A 19,323-nucleotide genomic window follows, 5' to 3' on the forward strand; every position below is an offset into this window, starting at 1 on the left:
TGAGATGAGCTACATGAAAGTTATTCGTCTCGGGAGTCTGTGCATCACATCCTCCGGTTATAAAGAGGCGGAGGATCAGAACTGTGGTTCATGGCTCTGTTAAAGTCACTGTAACCAAGTATGTTGGCATCTGAGCTGTAATTATGAACAAATATCAGTAATATCGAGGAGTAGTTTCTCATTTTTAAAAGAGACTCCTAATAAATTCTCCCTCTTTTATGGCTTAAACCTGGATTTTAAATGTTAACCCAGCTCACCCACTAACAATTCCAGCTTTCCAAAACTATCCTTTAATTGTGAAAATGAGGCAGCAGACCTCAGGAGTAAAGCAAACAAAGAAACAAGAGTCCTCCTCCTGCTTTCAAACACTTCTCCACCCGGAGGCGTTTTCCTCCTCACGGCCGTTCAAAGCGCAGGAGGATGAAACTGCCAGGGATCGTTGGGCATCTACTGCACGGTGAGACAGGAGAGGAGGTCCAAGGAAACGACTCATGGCATCCACTTAATGCAGAGAGGGATGAACTGTGCACGTCAGCTGTTTGGGAGGAAGTGTTTGTTGTTTCAGCCGTGATTTTGCATATTCATAGATTTTCCCGACGGTGCTGATCGTTTCTGCAGTGTGTGGCTGATTGCAGAGAAGATGCAGGTGTGCACGTGCATGTGTGTTTCTCAAAGAAAGAAATGGGAATTTGTGAACACGCGTACATGTCAGCACATTTTTACCATCACACCATTGTTCTGAGTCTTGTATGGTGGCAATAAAATGTTTGCTATTTCCTTCGTGGACTGTCGTGCAGAACAACAAGAACAACAGAAAGCAGCTCAAATTCTCAGTGCTTTTTAATGTGTTTGACAATATATTTCCTCTTTTTTTTATTGCTATTGCAAACTCGTTCCCCTCACGCTCGTCCCATTGCCATGACGGCTTCAAGGAACAGAGCCATTAACACTGGTCGTACGCCAACAAACGGGCAGGAAGGAAATCCATTTCATGGAAAGAACTTTTAGCTTATTCTCGTGAGTTTATATTCCAACAAAGTGCCAAAAACATGAAAATAATAATAAAAAAAATATCTGCCCAATTCATGGGCTGAACCAGACGATTAAAATAATTATAATTTAAAAAAACGGTATAAAATACTCGTACGTAACTAAGAGCACACAATATAATGTACATCATAACCACTGTGTCACCACTGGAAGAGAAGATCGGAATAACAAAAACAGCCAAGTCTAATAGAGTGGAGCTACAGGAGTAGTAATATGACCTTTGGATAAAGAGTATTGTAGGCTTAGCACATCACGTAGGTCAAAGTCAGTCAACAGTTAGCACCATCGCAGACTTCAGTTTTCAGGATCAAGATACAAAGATACAGAAAAAGTCCAGAAGCATTCCTTTAGGAAAGAAACGAAACAAGTTGAAAGTAAAAAAACACACACATGTAAAACAGCTGATGGCTCTCGGGCCCTGATTTATATTCTCTTTTTGATAAAAGTCTCTTGTTGTAACGCATCCATCCGTCCATCCACGTCTCTCACGCTCTTTCTCTCTCGCCATGGCCTCGGCTGCTTCTAGTCCGGGAAGCGCTGGCAGGCCTTTTTCCAGCGGCAGGCGGTGCACCACTGATCCTTGCGCTCCACCCCGTACACCTTGCGGCACTTCTTGGCCTCCCCGCGGCCCTTCCTGCAAAGAGAAACGAGTCGCGAGCGTCAGAAAGGCAAAAACGGGCAACAAATAAAGACAAAAACTTTTCTAGGCAGGAAGGCCATGGAAATGTGATGTAAGCAGAGGACAGATACTACAATCAACAGAAAAAGCTCCATTTGTAAGCAGCCAAAACTGAAAACGTAGGATCAAAAAGTTTCATCACTGGTAAATGGCCTGTATCTGTATAGCGCTTTACTTAGTCCCTGTGGACCCCACAGCACGTTACACTACATCCACCCATTCACACACTGGTGAGGGCGCACTGACAGAGGCGATCAACATCAATCATCAATAACAGTTTTTAAAGCTCGCCCGACTTAAGCCCCCCGAGCCTTGTCTTCCTGTTAAAAAGAAGTTTCTCCTTCACACTGTCGCTGAGTGCTGGCTCATGGGGGTGGTCTGATTGTTGGGGTTTTCTGAACTATTACAGGGTCTTTACTTTACAAAAGAAAGTACTAGCAGGCAACTGCCCTGATTTGGACATTTATAAATAAAACTGAACTGAACTGAATTAACATGCACATTAGCTTAAAATAGCACTACACACAAAGAAGCCGAGTATTAGAAATGTTTAAATGTTAACACCATGAATGCCTCACCTGAAGGAGCAGTGAGTGCAGGAGGGCGACACACTCATTGGCTGCAGCCTGTTCTGCTGGAGCCATTGTTCTCCGACGCTGACGGACCGACAGCGAGGTTTCACCATCTGAGGACACAACCAAAGCTTAGGCACAACAGCGGCCTCTGGTGGAAGAGTTAGACAGTGTGGCCTTTGCACATACCAGCCACAGAGCTTTCGAAGCCCCCTGCCCACTATGAGTGCAACAGTATCAAATGTTGGACATGGTAATGCTCCCACCTTACCCTTACTATATGTAAAGATACATGTAAAGGCAGACAAAAGACCCACCGGAGTGTTACTGTGGCTGAGGCCAGGGGTGGAGGCGGTCCAGCCATGACTGCCAGGGCTTCTGGGGGCCACAGACAGGACAGGGCTGCAGGCCTGGGGGACGCAACAAAGGACAGACAGATTCTTCACATGTGCAGGATCTCAAACTGCTTAATATAAAAAGTTTAATGTTGGGCAGCAGAGTTGAGCAGAAAAGACATGAACACACTACACTACAGCCTATTATCACTTTAATATGGCAGTGTTAGCAAACATATACTTATATGCACATTAAACTGACACACCTACAGTACATTAGGAAATAAATCTACTTGGGTTCTCTATTGGACCTGAGTGACAAGGTTTCAATATTGTAATGTGTATTTATATAAGCTACAACTGTTAACATAGGTAATGTATCTTATTAGCCTACAGTTGCTATTAGCATTTTTACATGTGTAAATTCAGAATAAAAAAGAAACTTAATGGAATAAAGAACCAGGCAAATGTTAGAAATGAATACAACTCAATCTTTTCCCCATGTTAAAGTCCAATATTTACATCCAGTTTAGCTTTTATTTAATATTTACCAATAAAAAAAATACATAGCTGTTTAGCTAGCTAACATTAATGGCAACAAGGTAAGTACTACTGTCATGTAAAGTGAAGGAGAACTGCACAAAATACTGCAGGTTTGTCAATAATAATGCCATCTTACATATTATATATCCATCTGTCATTTATTTGGTTTGCTGCTTTGAAAGGGTGAGGACTGGGAGAGTTGGTGGTCATGACGTTAGCAGTTTTACCCATTAGCTTATTTCAAAACAGAAACGAGTTATCCTCCTGTGTTGTTTTATGGACATGTGACAACCACCACTGCGCTACAAAACCATGATGTTTCCCTCTGCGGCCAATGCAACGCAAATTTGTGTCAGCGCATTGTGCTCGTTATGTAACGATCAGCATTCGGTCTTTTTCTCTGCTCACGTTTGGCTCTATGAGTGTAAGGAGGATGTTTACAGACGGTAAAACAGACACAGAAGAGAACCACAGTGACTGCGAATGATAAAGCGCTCCACACTGCCCTAAAACTCCTGTCCCTGTGTCCAATATTAGTTCCGATTACTTAAATGAGTTTTAAAAATTTTACTGTACGGACCTCTGGACGCTCATCTGGTGTACCTTACTCGTCCAACATGGTTCCAACCTGAGAACGACTTAGTTTTCATCAACTATCTGCAGCTGGTTAGCTTAGTTTAGTTTATGTTAAAGTAGCGTGAAGCCTAGAAACACGGTGGAAACAGCTAGAAAAATCAGGAATTTGTATCTCCTGCTGGGATCAAACCAGAGATATTTCAACTGGAAATGTGTAAAACACTTATGGAGCTACCAGTCCATTAAACCCCAAACTAGCTTTGACAATCACTGTCATAAAGAAGGTAACTTGACTAACTAGCAGCAACATGTCATGTTCTCTATTATGACAATTCAAGAGAACTTTGGTTGGCTTCCAAACACTTGAGCAGTGTTGCCAACGCCTCAGTAAGGAAAATCGCTATTGGCTGTCCTACAAGTCGCTAAATGACGTCATCATCTAATTTGCATAATTGGTCATGCTAACATAATTGTGATCCACAAAACAGCATAAGAGTAAAAGAAGAACTGACTGCAGTCAGTGCGGGAGCAGCGGCTTCGCTCATGCGCGGTTCATTTGCAGTTTGGACGCACAGGTGTGATCATCTCCTACAGCTGGGGGAGGACTATCCTCCGCCCGTGAGTGCTTTAGCACGAGTGAGGTGCCCACGGCAGCATCGCTGCTTGTTGAGAGTAAGAGCAACACGCCCTTTCACGTCAAAAAGCCGTCATAAATAAGTCTCCAATAACACCAGAAAAAGTCGCCAGATTTGTCGCTAGTCGCTTTTTAGAAAAAAAAAGTCATTAAGGGGTCTGAAAACTCGCTAAATATAGCGACAAAGTCGCTAAGTTGGCAACACTGCACTTGAGTGTAAGCAGGTAATTTTTACACTTGAAACGAGTCCTTACATCAGCTGGGGCGCCAGATAGTTACAAAAATAACCAGTTTGAGACTTTCCCCCATAACGATCAACTAAACTTCCACGTGATAAACCATCTTTTCCGACGAAGCTGCTTCCCACTCCCTCTGGTAAAGCGTCTTTGCATCGCCTCACATCCCACTGAGAGATGGAGGTGGTAGGAAGTATCTGCACGGCTAAATATTATGACGATAATCCACGGCGATAACCCAATCAGTAACAGTGGGCGTGTCTATACCAGAGAAAAAACAGGCCAGTGTCAGTGGAGCGCTGTGGACAGACATGTGGAGCCGCCGGCAGCTGTGACACACAGAAACACAGCATCGACCCGCAGTTCAACCCACTCTCACTCGAGTGTCTGCCTGCATGAAGAAAGACAGATGTGGCACACACTGCCTAACATTACTAAAGCTCTTATTGCTTTTTTAAAAAGGTCTGTTAGGAACATTTTTCAGAATGTGTACATCAGGTTTAAACCACCGCACTTTTGCACTGGGAGATGTTATGTGGTGTTTTTCTGCTTTTTGCAGGCTGGTTAGTCTCATCTCCTTGGGAAAGCGAGCAAGCAGACAGCTTGGTCTCTCACTGTCACAAAGCATCCATTTACAGGCTCGTGGTACAGGGTAAATGCAGGTCACCAGTGAAATGTGCTGCTTTGTGATGCATAAACAAAGTTGTAGCTCACTGATTCGTTAGAGAGGGGATCTGCTTGGGGGCCTTGGGTAAAGAGGACGTCTGCAACAACACCGTGACCACGTAACACGAGACGCGTGCACAAAAACTGCAGTAAAATGAATTCACGTCCCAGCTGAGCTATTTCGCAGAAGGGGAATTTAGACAGTTGCTTCTGTTTCCACATAGAGCCAGAATTCCTGGAGGCCAGTGGGAAAAAGTGACATTTAGAAGGTGAATTCCAGTGCTCGTGCACTAAATCTGCAGCTGACATTCAATAATTCATGCTAACAAGGACCGCACTGTCTCCTTACATTGCCCTCAAACAATTTCATTCCCCAGAACGCCGCCTTCTTCTTGTCAACTCCAATTTGGCAAAGAAAACAAGTAATTATTGAAATTATAGCCAGCTGAACAGGTATTTTGTGACAAAACTTACATGACTGGAAGAAAATGCCCTGAAGCTAAACAGAGTCAGAATGATTTCGTTTGAACGGCCTGCAAAGACCATTTACACGACGTCGAAGCATCGAAAAGCAAACGTTTATACTGGGGCCAGCTTCACTGTTACAGGCAGACAGCTATGATTCCCAGTTTTACAACTGGACAGACGCCAGAGGTGGGAAGTAATGAAGTACAAATACTTTTTTACTCGAGTAGAATTTTCAAGCATCTGTTTCTTCTGACATCATTGAATTTTTACTCCCTGCATTTTTAAAAACATACATATGTTCTTTCTCCTCTTTACATGATACAGCTTTTATCAGTGAGGGTGGGAAAACAAGTCTCCCCTCACTCAGCACTGGAGCACCACAGGGCTGTGCTGTAAGCCTCCTGCTGGACTCACTGCACACCTACGAGTGTGTAGCCATGTCACACAACACCTCCATTTTTAAGTTCGCTGATGACACTGTTGTGGTGGGCCTGATCTCTCATAAGGTCGAGAAGGCCTTCCTGGAGGAGATCAGGAACCTGGAGAACAACCTTCTCCTAAACATCAGAAAAACTAAGGAGCTGATTGTGGACTTCAGCACAAAGCAGGTGAGAAATTACAAGCCACTATCATCAGTGGAGAGAGTAGACAATTGCAGATACCCGAGTGTTCACATCACACAGGACCTGTCATGGTCACATTAACACTCTGGTGAAGAGAGCCCTGCAGCGTCTCTTGTTCCTCAGACGACTCAGAGACTACCTGAGAAGGTGCTCAAGAACTTCTACTCCTGCACCAGCCAAGCATCCTGTCGGGAAATATCTGCACCTGGTATGGGAACAGCACGAAGCAGGACAGACGAGCCTGACCTGGAGTCTATTTACACCAGGGGTGCAGCACCAAAGCCAGGAAAATCATGAAAGACCTCCCCCATCCCAACAACGGACTATTCTGCTCGCATAAGGCCGACACAGAGAGAAAGAGGAGGAGCTTCTCTCCTGGCTAACCGGCTGTAGGACTGGACTCTCTACATATCTCACACCATTGCACGTTCACTTAATAACAACATGCATCTGGTCTCTCTCATATCACATCACTGTACACTTAATAACAAATACATGCACTTCAATGATAACCTCGTAACTGTTTTGACTGTTCACTGTCAATCCACTCACTGCTGATTTGCACACCTTAAAGTTTTAACTTGATTTTTCATTTTAGTTTTATTCTGGTCGGGAACTGCACAGCAACAAACTGCACGTTGGACTGCGTATGATCGTTTATGTCACAAATAACATTTGAATTTGAGGTTAGATTTAAAGGTAACAGCTGCTCTTTGACACTTGTTATACTGGACAGAGCGTTACTGTAATCTGATTACTTTTTTCAAGTAACGAGTAAAGTAAGGGATTACTATTGCAAAAACGGTAATTAGATTACCGTTACTTTCCCGTAGTAACGCTTCGTTACTGCGTTACTAAAACCGTGATTTTTTTGTGAGAATGTCTCACGGCAGTGACGTAAGCGAGTGCGACGTTCGTGACAACAGCTGTGTGCAGATCAACAATGGATCATATATCGAGTGCAGAGAGAGTATGAGCGTGCAGCGTTTAAAGCGTGGAAGTACTGACCTTACTTTGAGTTTGATTCCATAAAAAGGGACAAAAACATTAGTGTCCGCTGTGCGTGGGAAGAAAACTTCTTTTTACAGCGAAAAAAACCCCTAAACTTCCAACAAGCACCGAGTAGCTACGACGTAATGGGAAACTCACAGAGAAACTCGCGGATTCTTCAACTGACCGCGGCACACCTGCACCAGGGTAAACCTCCGCCTACCCCACTCCTGCTTTACAGGTGAAAATAGAGCAACAGGACCGCTGAGTCTTTGACTTTATTTATTTTCTGCTGTGTTTTACTTGCATCTATTTGAAAGACTGAGTGTAAACACAAAAAATATTTTATTTTATGTGCTGGAATGTGCAGAAAATAGGTTTAAATGTTAAACTAATTTCTTCCAGTCAGTGAATGGTGCATATAGTTAAATTTTTTAAAAGATTAAAACTAATAAAACAAGTTATAAAAAGAGACTTTTCCATTTGATTACATTTTGTATGATGGATTATGCAGAAAAAGTAGAATTGGGCTGAAAGATCAATCGCTTTATCACCTATTCAGGTTGTAAATCGTGTTTTTAAAAAGTAAATGGTAAATGGCCTGCATTTGTATAGCGCTTTTCTAGTCCCTAAGGACCCCAAAGCGCTTCACACTACATTCAGTCATTCACCCATTCACGCACACATTCACACACTGGCGATGGCAGCTACGTTGTAGCCACAGCTGCCCTGGGGCGCACTGACAGAGGCGAGGCTGCCAGACACAGGCGCCACCGGGCCCTCTGACCACCACCAGTAGGCAAACATGGGGTTAGTATCTTGCCCAAGGATATTTGGCATGCAGCCAGGAGGCAGCCTGGGATCGAACCACCGACCTTCTGATTAGTGGCTGACCTGCTCTGCCACCTGAGCTACAGCCAGTAGTAACTAAGTAACTAAGTAACTAATTACCTTTGAAAATAAGTAATCAGTAAAGTAACGGGATTACTTTTTGGGGGAAGTAATCAGTAATTAGTTACTGATTACTTTTTTCAAGTGACTTGACCAACACTGATACTGGAAACCTAAAGGTTAAATTTGATGTCATTTTTAACCACATGTCGTATTTGTGTGTGATGTCTCTGACATCATTGTGGAGACATTTTCACTGCTTTGTTTTTTAAACAATATTACTTCATTGAAGTTTGCAGACATCCATCAACGCGCAGCTCCCTTAAGATCCCACCACAGCACTTCAGTTGACTTTGACTGGGCCTTTCAGGAGCCAGAATCTGAGATACTTTAGCAGTAAGGGAACATTTAGTTTCCCCCAAGACTTTATCCACCCCCAGCAATTAATTTATTAACATTAAATAGGAAAATGAACCCATTCTGCTCATTCCCAGCTACATATTTTAATTCATGGACTCTACTAGAGCAGCTTTGATTTATAGTTCATAATAATTCTTATTTCATTAACACCTTGTTTAAAAATTTTTTTTTAGCTAGTCTCTGATTTGCTGCCCCTCATAAACAGAAGGTTTGAACTGTGGGTGGGTGGAGCTTCAGCATCCAGGTCTGTGTGCCATATTGGACCATATTGGGGATATGGCGTCTTACTAACATCAGAGCCACGAGCAGAAACTGAACTGAGCGTTCTGACATGCTCGTACGTACACTGATGTCATTATCTGAGACTTTCAACGATTTACGATTTTAACAACATGTATGGGTGAAAATAAAGATGGAGAGCAACAGTGCTCCACCCACCTGATAGAGGTGCTCCGAGTGAATCTGCCAGAAGCTGCTGGGGGCCGACTGACTGAGCTGACTGGGCCTGCTCAGGCCTGGCCCAGAGCTGGAGTTGGACCTCGGTCTGTGAGCTGGGAGGAGCTCTGAGCCTGGAGGAGAACCACAGGACGCCCAGCTGAGATGAGAGGACGAGGCCTGGCCCAGAGCCTGCTGGGCTGGAGCTGGACTGGAGCTGGGATCGACAGTGTCACAGGATATCTTGGTGTAGTAGAAGTCCTCCTCTCGCTGGGACTGGTCTGACCCACTGCTGTGCATGTGTGGCAGGGACACACCAGTGGACACACCAGTGGACACACAGAGAAAAAGAGTGAGTTGTGTGTTTGCAGAGTTAGTGAGAGCAGCACTTACTACGGCCCAGACTGAAAAGCTCCCTTCCCCTAAGCGAGCAGAGCTCTTCCACAACCTGAAAATTTTATTCCCTCCTGTTTTTTTAATGTTGTTTTGAAGCTGAGAAATGTTCCAGAAGGCCGACCCGTCTGGTTTCGAATTTGGCTCAGACTCCCAGCAAACACCTGAAAAACATCCAACTTCCGCGTGTCCTTAAAGTGACCAATTAATACTTGGTCCTTATTTTTAGTGGATTACTAACATTATATGATACGGCATATAAAGCATCATATAAAGTATTTTTGGCCATTTGTGCAATGACAGGAATATTTTACTGCTTCCAGCTGCTCCCAACATCATAAAGAAAACAACAGGAAAAAAACACGGCATCATCACCAAGAATGGAAAAAATAAAGAATATTTTAAATACACATATTTACACAGTATTGTTCAACCATGAAATATTTGTGGGAAAATTCACATTTTTTGGAAATGGAGCGTTTAGTGAAGTGATGCAATTTTAAATAGAAAGATGAAATATTAATTTGGAATAATATATGAATGCTCATGCTACAGTCTGAGGATGAACGTCCAATCTGATTGGCCAGGAACAAGCGTGTGTGCAGTTATTCTCACCACAGATATTTTATTTTAATTTCGACCACTGTCTGCGAGTGGGAGGGTCACAATAACACCGCATGGACTAAATGAAACACATTGTGCGCACATAGCATGTACGTGATTGTGTGACTGCTCTTACTTATGGCTGTGTTTCTGTACAGTCGCGGTGTGTTTTCGCCTGAACGCACACTGCCGTTAGCTGAAAGCGACACCTTTGTTCATTCTGATCATAATAATAGATAATTATGATACGTTCTTGCTTTTGCACACATTTGTGTCAAATCAGGCTCCACAGCCTCAGTCGCCTCGCCGAGGTTCATCCTGAGCCAGGAAAAAACTTTCAGTGCCCCTCCCCACCTGAGCCCTCATTTTTTGTTATTTTTTTTAATCTACTTTAAGCAAAATTGTTCCCACATCTCTGCTAAGAGTGACTGTAGATGCATGAAAAGGTTCAAAGTGCCAGCTCACCCCAGATGCAGCACACGGATGTGTCTTTTTATGCCGACTGAAGACGTGAGGACTTTGCCACAGCTGGGCCACAGGCATCTGTACACACTTCTGACGGAGCTCTGCGGGAGGAAGAGCGCAGACGGAGGGTGAGCGCGCACAGACACATGTCCAAACTGCAGAAAGGCTGTGTTGATTATAGCGGCTTCTTCAGTTTTCCCGGAGCAGCTGAGCACCTTTGGTTTTTTGGCAGCGAGCTCCTCCCCCTGCTCCAGCTCCATGTGCAAGCCTTCGTCGGGGCTGCTGTCCATCTCGGTGACGGACGGTGAGGGCGCCGGGCTGACGTTGCCGTGGTCCCAGCTCCAGTAGCCGCTGCTGCCGCTGTCTGAGAGCTCGCCTCCGCCGCACTCCATGTCAGCGGGTGAGGATGATGAGCCAGCTAGAGGAAGGTAGAACCGTGTCTCGTGAGCCAAAGAAAGCCTCGAGTTTGTCACAGAGCTGAGGGAAACGGACTCCCGCATTAAATCAGTGTCTATCAATTTAAACCCTCTGGTTTAAATATCAAATATTCTCTGTTGCTTTTTGGGATGAAAACAGCTTCTGGTGCTGTGTCCCCTCTGCCGTCCTACAGTGAACAGCAGGCCTCCTGTGCTGCTGCCAGGCCTGTTTTCAGCATCTGTTTACTCCCTCCTTCCTGCTCTGTTCCCTCTTCACACATATTGTTTATTGCTCTGCCAAAACATTAAAAATAGCAGGTAATGTTTATCAAGCTAATAAACGCTGATTGAATAACACACATGGATTGGAGCTGGAGTGAGTTGAGCCCATTTTCTTTGTGTCACAGTTGAACAGCAGCTGTGTGTGAAACAGCTGTTTGGGCATCGAGCTTTAAGGAGTTCCTCCATCAAATCCTGTTCTCGATTCTTATCGTCAGATCTGTGCTCTACAACATCTCCGTTACAGCAAATATTATAAAAGTTAGTTGAGTTATAAACTATTAATAGTTTACTCCATGCCGTGTCAAACTGCTGACCACCTACTGGACCAAAGTCCACATTATTATAACTGAAGACTGGACAAATAAAACCTGTTTATTTTCTATAAAGCTTTATAAAGTCACAGCTCTGCTAAAACCTTTAATGAAGTGCGTGCCATATATGTTCACCTCTTCCTGTTAAAAGGAAGTTTTTCCTTCCCACTGTCACCAAGTGCTTGTTGACTGACTGCTGAGGTGACTGCTATTGTGACTTTGTGCTATATAATTAAAATGAATATGTGGTTGAGGAGATACAGACCAGGTCCAGGATCTGTTTGTGGAGAGCTCTGAACCACGGGGCTGCAGGACAGACTGGTCAGGACCATGGCTGCCATGATCTCATCCATCTCCACCGACTCCGGGCTGCGAAAGCTAAAGATAACATGCAGAAATATTCCGGTAAAAATCAGGTCCGCCCTCACATACTCTGACCAAGCAGCAACATCTGAAACCAGGAACCAACAAATGCAGTTCCTCTACTGGCCACTTGAGGCCATCTCAAACGAGTCGGTCCCCATAGAGTCCCATATTAAAAGGCTCAGTTTTACTGCAGACACAAACATGTAGGCTTTAGCCTGTATGGATAGTTTCCCTCTTCATAACAACAATACAGGGGTCAAAACTGAATGCTAGTCACAGGTAGCTATAGGTGACCTGCTGCCCTCGGCCATTTTTATGCTTTTGCTGCCTTTAGGAGCCTTTTTAATGAAAACACATTAGGGCTGCCACAAACGATTATTTTGATAGTCGACTAATCAGATCATCATCCATTGGACGTACAACGTACAGCTTATTGCACCAGCAGCATCTGCTCTTATATAACTATCATTAGCTTACAGCTTTAAGTGTTTAAGGTCTGTGCTAACTAAAAATAAAGACAAGATGATAGTTTATTAAATTTTAATGACATTTGCAGATTGTTTCGGTGAAGTTTAATAAACTCCTTGCTATCTAAAATATAACAGGACACCGGAGTAAATTCTCCAGCATCTCACACTTCTGATAATCAGCTGTCTGCTTGACGTTTATTCAGCTGTGTAAAAACTATAACTTTAATCTCAGCCAAACCGATTTACTCAGGAGCAAATAAAATACTTAAAAAAGCCAAACAATAACATTGTTAAGTTATCTAAGTGACTTATATATCATGTTTAACCTGAGTAGTGAAAGACAGCGGTGGGTTTGAAAACAGCCGGGAGTCCGGTGTTCTCACGGCTCTAGCTGAGCCTTGCCCCCGGCTAGCTATCGAGCTAGTGGGTAACAGACGTCTCCGAAAACGTCGGAGTGCTTTTGAAAATATGCGGTGTCTTGATAAACTGAGCAGATATTTGAGGTTTACACAGCTACACTCTCGCCTGAAAATATGTTAAACGTTTATTTTGTGACCCAGAAAGAATAATAAGAGTAATATTAAAACTAACTAGCTGCCGCCATTGTTGGAAACTGAGCTGGGCTGCGCTATGAATTCTGGGACGCTGCTTCTTCTTCTTCTTCGGGGTTTAACGGCAGCTGGCATCCTTGTACATGCAGTGCTGCCATCTTCTGTTTCAGTCCGTTATTACACTCTTAAATCCTGCTACTTATTCCTGCATCTTTTGTGATCTTACAAAGCTTCAAACGACGTGTCGACTATTAAATCAGTCGTCGACGATTTTGATAGTCGACGTAATCGTGACTAGTCGACTAATCGTGGCAGCCCTAAAACACACACGTCTGTGCTCGAGCTTCTTTCAGTCACTGACATTCTGTTGTTTATCATCAGACTGCTGCTAACCACTTAGTAGTCTGAGGTGCAGTTTGCTAATCAAATGTGTTAGCATTAGATGCTAACTTAGGTATAGTAACTTGTGCCTCCCAAAACAAAGAAACAAATCCACAACACGGCTAACACTGAGCTTTCAGTAAAGGGTGACATCATCTTTTCTATATGCACACGTACAGTCTATGCCTCACTGTGCCTCACCTGTATGGCGCCTGCGCGGTGACGAGGTGCATTGTGGGTCCCACTGGCAGCGGAGCAGCCAGGTTGCTCTTGTAACGGCCGCTCTCAGCCTGGACGCAGCTCTGTCCGTACACCTTCAAAGCGAGGCAATGACACAGTGAGTTCCTCGTTCCAGCCTGGAAAAGTTGTCCCTTTAGTGTCTCACCCTGGTTCAACAGAAACCATCCACTCAGCTCGTCAGTGGACGCTGACACAACAGACAAAACACTGTTCAGGCCTTATACGGGTTAAGCTGTTTACATGCGTCTGCGGTACCCTGCTCCTGAGCCCCACTGTGGCCATGAATAAAGCAGTTAAGAGAATATTTCCTGTCCATCTGTGGCGTCCTGCATGCAGACGGCATAATCTGCCAGTGAAACAGCGTGCAAGGAAGTGGCTGCCAGCCTCTGACCAGGCAGTGCATTACATCTAACACAGTGGAAAGAAATAATGATCGCATCAAGTTCTTTCTCAGTTTGGGTTTGAACTTTGGGACGCGTACCTTTGTGCTTATTGTGGTTCTAATGTGCTCAAAATGCCATGCAAGCCTGAATTTCACACACAGACACAACAGAATACATGTCATCTCTGTCAGGCTTCTCACCAGAGCGTGTTGCACGCCAGGCCCGTTGCTGCCCTGCTTTGTCTTAGAGACGCATGCCTGCCGTCCCACCGGGCAGGCCGCCGTCCCGTCTGGCCCCGCTCCAGGTCTGTCCTCGGGTCCCGTAGCTGCCATTGGTGCTGCCGCGCACACTGAGGGACTCGGCACAGTGTGACACCTCCCTACACACAGGACGCCGAATGAAAATATGTCACAGCGTTATTCATCTTCCCACAGCCACGCAGCTAAAGTGCACCTCGGCGATGTCGGACTGTGACGTTACATAAAACTTCACCACAAACGAACGTCCTTCGGTAACTTTGGTCGTAATTTCTGCTCAGCTTCCCTCTTAAAAGGATTAAATGATGAAGGCTATTTTCATCCAGGGAGAATATGCTCGCGGTGAACCACGGCATCAAATGACAAATATGCTCGGTCAATAAATACGGGGATGTAAACAGACGGCAGCTTTGCTGACGAGTGACTGTTGGCAAACACTCGTTCCATCTTGCATCTCTGCGCCTCACAGTGCAGCGCAACAACACCACAGGAGATTTGAAAAGGATTGCAGGGATCTGAAGGGAACACAGACTTGAGTGGATTTCGATCTGATCACAGTCTTGCTGGAGTTTTGCTGTCTACTCCGATAAAGTAGGAAACTCATGACGCCTTATAGAGACCTAATTTGGCATTTGGGTAGATTCAGTGTGGCCTGTAGCCCACAGAGGGTGGGGGCAATGCTGCATTCAGTAAACACAGGAATAGTCCAGATATTTTGGCGACTTTGCAGTGGATTCACAGTGTTTCTGTGTGTTTTGGTGCTTTTTGACAAAGTCAATGACCCAAATTTTCTAAAGAGTCTGCATTTTGGAGTATATTCATGCTTACATCAATAACAATGCAAAAAATCTAAACTATATGTATAAAAGATCAGAAACAACATGGATTACTGCTTTATAAGAAAGCCCTCCGCAAAGCCAGAACATCTTACTATTCATCACTGATTGAAGAAAATAAGAACAACCCCAGGTTTCTCTTCAGCACTGTAGCCAGGCTGACAAACAGTCAGAGCTCTGTTGAGCCAACCATCCCTTTAACGCTAACTAGTAATGACTTCATGAACTTCTTCACAAATAACATTTTTATCATTAGAGGAAAAATTACCAATAATCATCCCACAGATGTAATATTATCTACAGCTACTCTTAGTACCATTGATGTTAAGTTAGACTCTTTTTCTCTAATTGATCTTTCTGAGTTAACTTCAATAATTACTTCCTCCAAACCATCAACGTGTCTTTTAGACCCCATTCCTACAAAACTGCTCAAAGAAGTCCTGCCATTAATTAATGCTTCGATCTTGAATATGATCAACCTATCTCTAATGATCGGCTATGTACCACAGGCCTTCAAGCTGGCTGTAGTTAAACCTTTACTCAAAAAGCATCTCTAGACCCAGCAGTCTTAGCTAATTATAGGCCAATCTCCAACCTTCCTTTATATCAAACATCCTTGAAAGAGTAGTTGTCAAACAGCTAACAGATCATCTGCAGAGGCTTATTTGAAGAGTTTCAGTCAGGTTTCAGAGCTCAGCACAGCACAGAAACAGCTTTAGTGAAGGTTACAAATGACCTTCTTATGGCCTCTGACAGTGGACTCATCTCTGTGCTTGTCCTGCTAGACCTCAGTGCAGCGTTCGATACTGTCGACCATAATATCCTATTAGAGCGATTAGAACATGCTGTAGGTATTACAGGTACTGTGCTGCAGTGGTTTGTATCATATCTATCTAATAGACTCCAGTTTGTGCATGTAAATGGAGAGTCCTCTTCACACACTGAGGTTAATTATGGAGTTCCACAGGGTTCAGTGCTAGGACCAATTCTGTTTACATTATACATGCTTCCCTTAGGCAGCATCATTAGAAGACATAGCATACATTTACACTGCTATGCAGATGACACCCAGCTCTATCTGTCCATGAAGCCAGATAACACACACCAATGAGTTAAACTGCAGGAATGTCTTAAAGACATAAAGACCTGGATGGCCGCTAACTTTCTGCTTCTTAATTCAGATAAAACTGAGGTTATTGTACTCGGCCCTGAAAAGCTTAGAAATATGGTATCTAACCAGATTCTTACTCTGGATGGCATTACCTTGGCCTCCAGTAACGCTGTGAGGAACCTTGGAGTCATTTTTGACCAGGACATGTCCTTCAATGCACATATTAAACAAATATGTAAGACTGCTTTCTTCCATTTGCGCAACATCTCTAAAGTTAGAAATATCCTGTCTCAGAGTGACGCTGAAAAACTAGTTCATGTATTTATTACTTCCAGGCTGGACGACTGTAATTCATTATTATCAGGAAGTCCTAAAAACTCCCTGAAAAAGCCTTCAGTTAATCCAAAATGCTGCAGCAAGAGTCCTGACAGGGACTAGAAAGAGAGAGCAGATTTCTCCTGTTTTGGCTTCCTGTTAAATCCAGAATTCAAAATCCTGCTCCTCACATACAAGGTCTTAAATAATCAGGCCCCATCTTATCTCAATGACCTTGTAGTACCATATCACCCTATTAGAGCACTTCGCTCTCGCTCTGCAGGCCTACTTGTTGTTCCTAGAGTATTTAAAAGTAGAATGGGAGGCAGAGCCTTCAGTTTTCAGGCCCCTCTTCTGTGGAACCAGCTTCCAGTTTGGATTCAGGAGACAGACACTATCTCTACTTTCAAAATTAGGCTTCAAACTTTCCTTTTTGCTAAAGCATATAGTTAGGGCTGGACCAGGTGACCCTGAATCTTCCCTTAGTTATGCTGCAACAGACGTAGGCTGCCGGGGATTCCCATGATGCATTGAGTTTTTCCTTTCCAGTCACCTTTCTCACTCACTATGTGTTAACAGACCTCTCTGCATTGAATCATATCTGTTATTAACCTCTGTCTCTCTTCCACAGCATGTCTTTTATCCTGTCTTCCTTCTCTCACCCCAACCAATCACAGCAGATGGCCCCGCCCCTCCCTGAGCCTGGTTCTGCTGGAGGTTTCTTCCTGTTAAAAGGGAGTTTTTCCTTCCCACTGTCGCCAAAGTGCTTGCTCATAGGGGGTCATATGATGGTTGGGTTTTCTTTGTATCTATTATTGTACGATCTACTGTACAATATAAAGCGCCTTGAGGCTACTTTTGTTGTGAGTTGGCGCTGTATAAATAAAATTGAATTGAATTACTCCGTGATTCAGACTTTTTTCACAGCACTAAATGTTGGGGCGGACTATGGGCAGAAATCTGTGCCACCAGAAACTGAATTTGAATAAGTTAAATTTGAATTTGAATTGCTCGGATTGAATCTGAATTGTAACTGGGCCACATCTGACCCACGCAACACTCAGCAGTGCGATAACTGAACCATGAGAGCCAAAGGTTCCCAGACTGAGGTGCAAAAGTGTCACCTGGTTCTGTTATCGCTTTTCAGATGAACATGTTAAGCTTTTAGCTTATTAGGATCAAATATTCATATACAGAAGCTGGTGGCAACTTTCTTATTTGAGATATATGAACTGGTATAAAAGAAGAAGAAACAAGCAAAACAACGTACAATAATAACATAAAAGAAGCGGTGCTTAAACGGTATACAGTTTCATCATGCATCATATTTCACTGTATCAAAAAGAAATTCTTGAATTATTTAAAGAACTGGATATTTCTTTATTCACTTGCATGTAAAAGTTATTTACTGCTTAGAAACCTGCACCAAAGGGATTCTGCGGGGACACGAATCATTTCTCCCATTCTTTTCTGTGCACCCAAACGCAGCACAAAGCCCGATTTCCCCCACCTTTTCACCAATCAGCGCCAAGTTTCAGTAGTAAACAAGCGGCACCGTGTGGGAGTGCCGCCGCCGCTGATTGGCTGAGCCGGGGTTTTCAGGAACACACCCCCGTTCCAACAACGTGTTCAGACACGAGTTTCGCCGGGAGGGACTGAGCCGGACCACAGAGCACAGCCGAGATTAAACTCGTTTCCAACGCAAAGTCACGTAAAAGCACGGCGTGATGATCCTGGTTACACGCGAGACATTTGGTGCAGCGATGAATTTCAGGCTGGAACGCACAAACAGTGACGTGAAAACAACAACACGCCAAAAACACAATAAATGAGGCCATTTCTGCAGTCGTATTAAGTTCGTGTAGAGTTTCCACGCATTATATTGCAAGGCAGTAAAACCTTAAAAACCCCGGGCGCGTGCAGCCGCACGCAAACGCCGCAGATGGAACAACAGCCGCGCTTCCAGCTGAACGTGTCGCCTATTTGGGACTAAAAAAGATGCGTCATAGAAAAACAAGTCGCATTTTATGATCCCGCAATTACACGACTGATCTCCACCCGGCAACGCAGACTGGAATCCGGAGAGACCCCCCTCCCCCTCCCGCGGCTTACCCGGCGCACACACACAAAACTGTATGTTGGCTGTTTTCTGCAGAGCAAAACAGCCTCTCCGCTTCTAAAAACAGCGCGTTTTACTCACTCCGTCGGGGGGAAGTCCTCCGCTCAGAGCTGCAGCTGCGGGTCGTCGCTGCCTGGTAGTCCTGCCGCTCGCCGGGCTCGTCGGTCTGCCGGAGGAAAGGGGGGTTGGGTCGGTCGGATACGCGCCTACGTGTGTCTGCTCGGTGGACCAATGCCGGGGGTGACAGCTGGGCAAGAGCGCAGAGATATGAGCCTGCAGCGCGCCGTGCACAAAAGGATGATCTAGGTGAGGGGTTACCAGAGCATCATCATCGTCATCATCCAATCTCTGTCTGTCTGTCTGTCCGGAGCACACAAATCTGCTGCGTCTCAACATGAGCACCACAAACGGATCCCGTCCTTAAAAATGTTTTTTTAAAAAAAAGCAATTATAGTCGACTTTTATGTAATTACTCTGCACTGTACCAAGATGCAAATCTTAAATATCAAAAAATGATGATCATATATTCCATAAACCAGGAGGTCACACAGGCAGACTATCTGTTATCAATCAGTTGTGTCAAACATATGGCCCGCGGGCCGTATCCGGACCAGCAAAGACTCCACTGGAAGGCTTTGCAGAGATTGACAAACACTGGGACTATTCACTGTTCACTGTTCACGTGTTTGCAGGAGACAGTGTTGCC

At 44.3% G+C, this 19,323-nt stretch overlaps 1 protein-coding gene across 1 annotated transcript; it reads right to left on the reverse strand.

Annotated features, from left to right (window-relative positions):
- Positions 1 to 822: 822 nt before the first annotated feature.
- znf395b (zinc finger protein 395b) lies at positions 823 to 19,013 on the reverse strand. The gene is made up of 11 exons (XM_040018354.1): positions 18,936 to 19,013; positions 18,699 to 18,864; positions 14,180 to 14,358; positions 13,558 to 13,670; positions 11,854 to 11,966; positions 10,795 to 10,997; positions 10,580 to 10,680; positions 9,122 to 9,410; positions 2,619 to 2,711; positions 2,308 to 2,414; positions 823 to 1,684 (listed from the first exon to the last, which is right to left on the reverse strand). Exons 1-11 carry the CDS (start codon positions 19,011 to 19,013, stop codon positions 1,573 to 1,575), a joined length of 1,554 nt encoding a protein of 517 aa, XP_039874288.1. The 3' UTR covers positions 823 to 1,572.
- Positions 19,014 to 19,323: the final 310 nt, after the last annotated feature.

The sequence above is a fragment of the Simochromis diagramma genome, unplaced genomic scaffold (genome assembly GCF_900408965.1).
Source record: "Simochromis diagramma unplaced genomic scaffold, fSimDia1.1 OVJJ01000802.1, whole genome shotgun sequence".
Lineage (NCBI taxonomy): Eukaryota > Metazoa > Chordata > Actinopteri > Cichliformes > Cichlidae > Simochromis > Simochromis diagramma.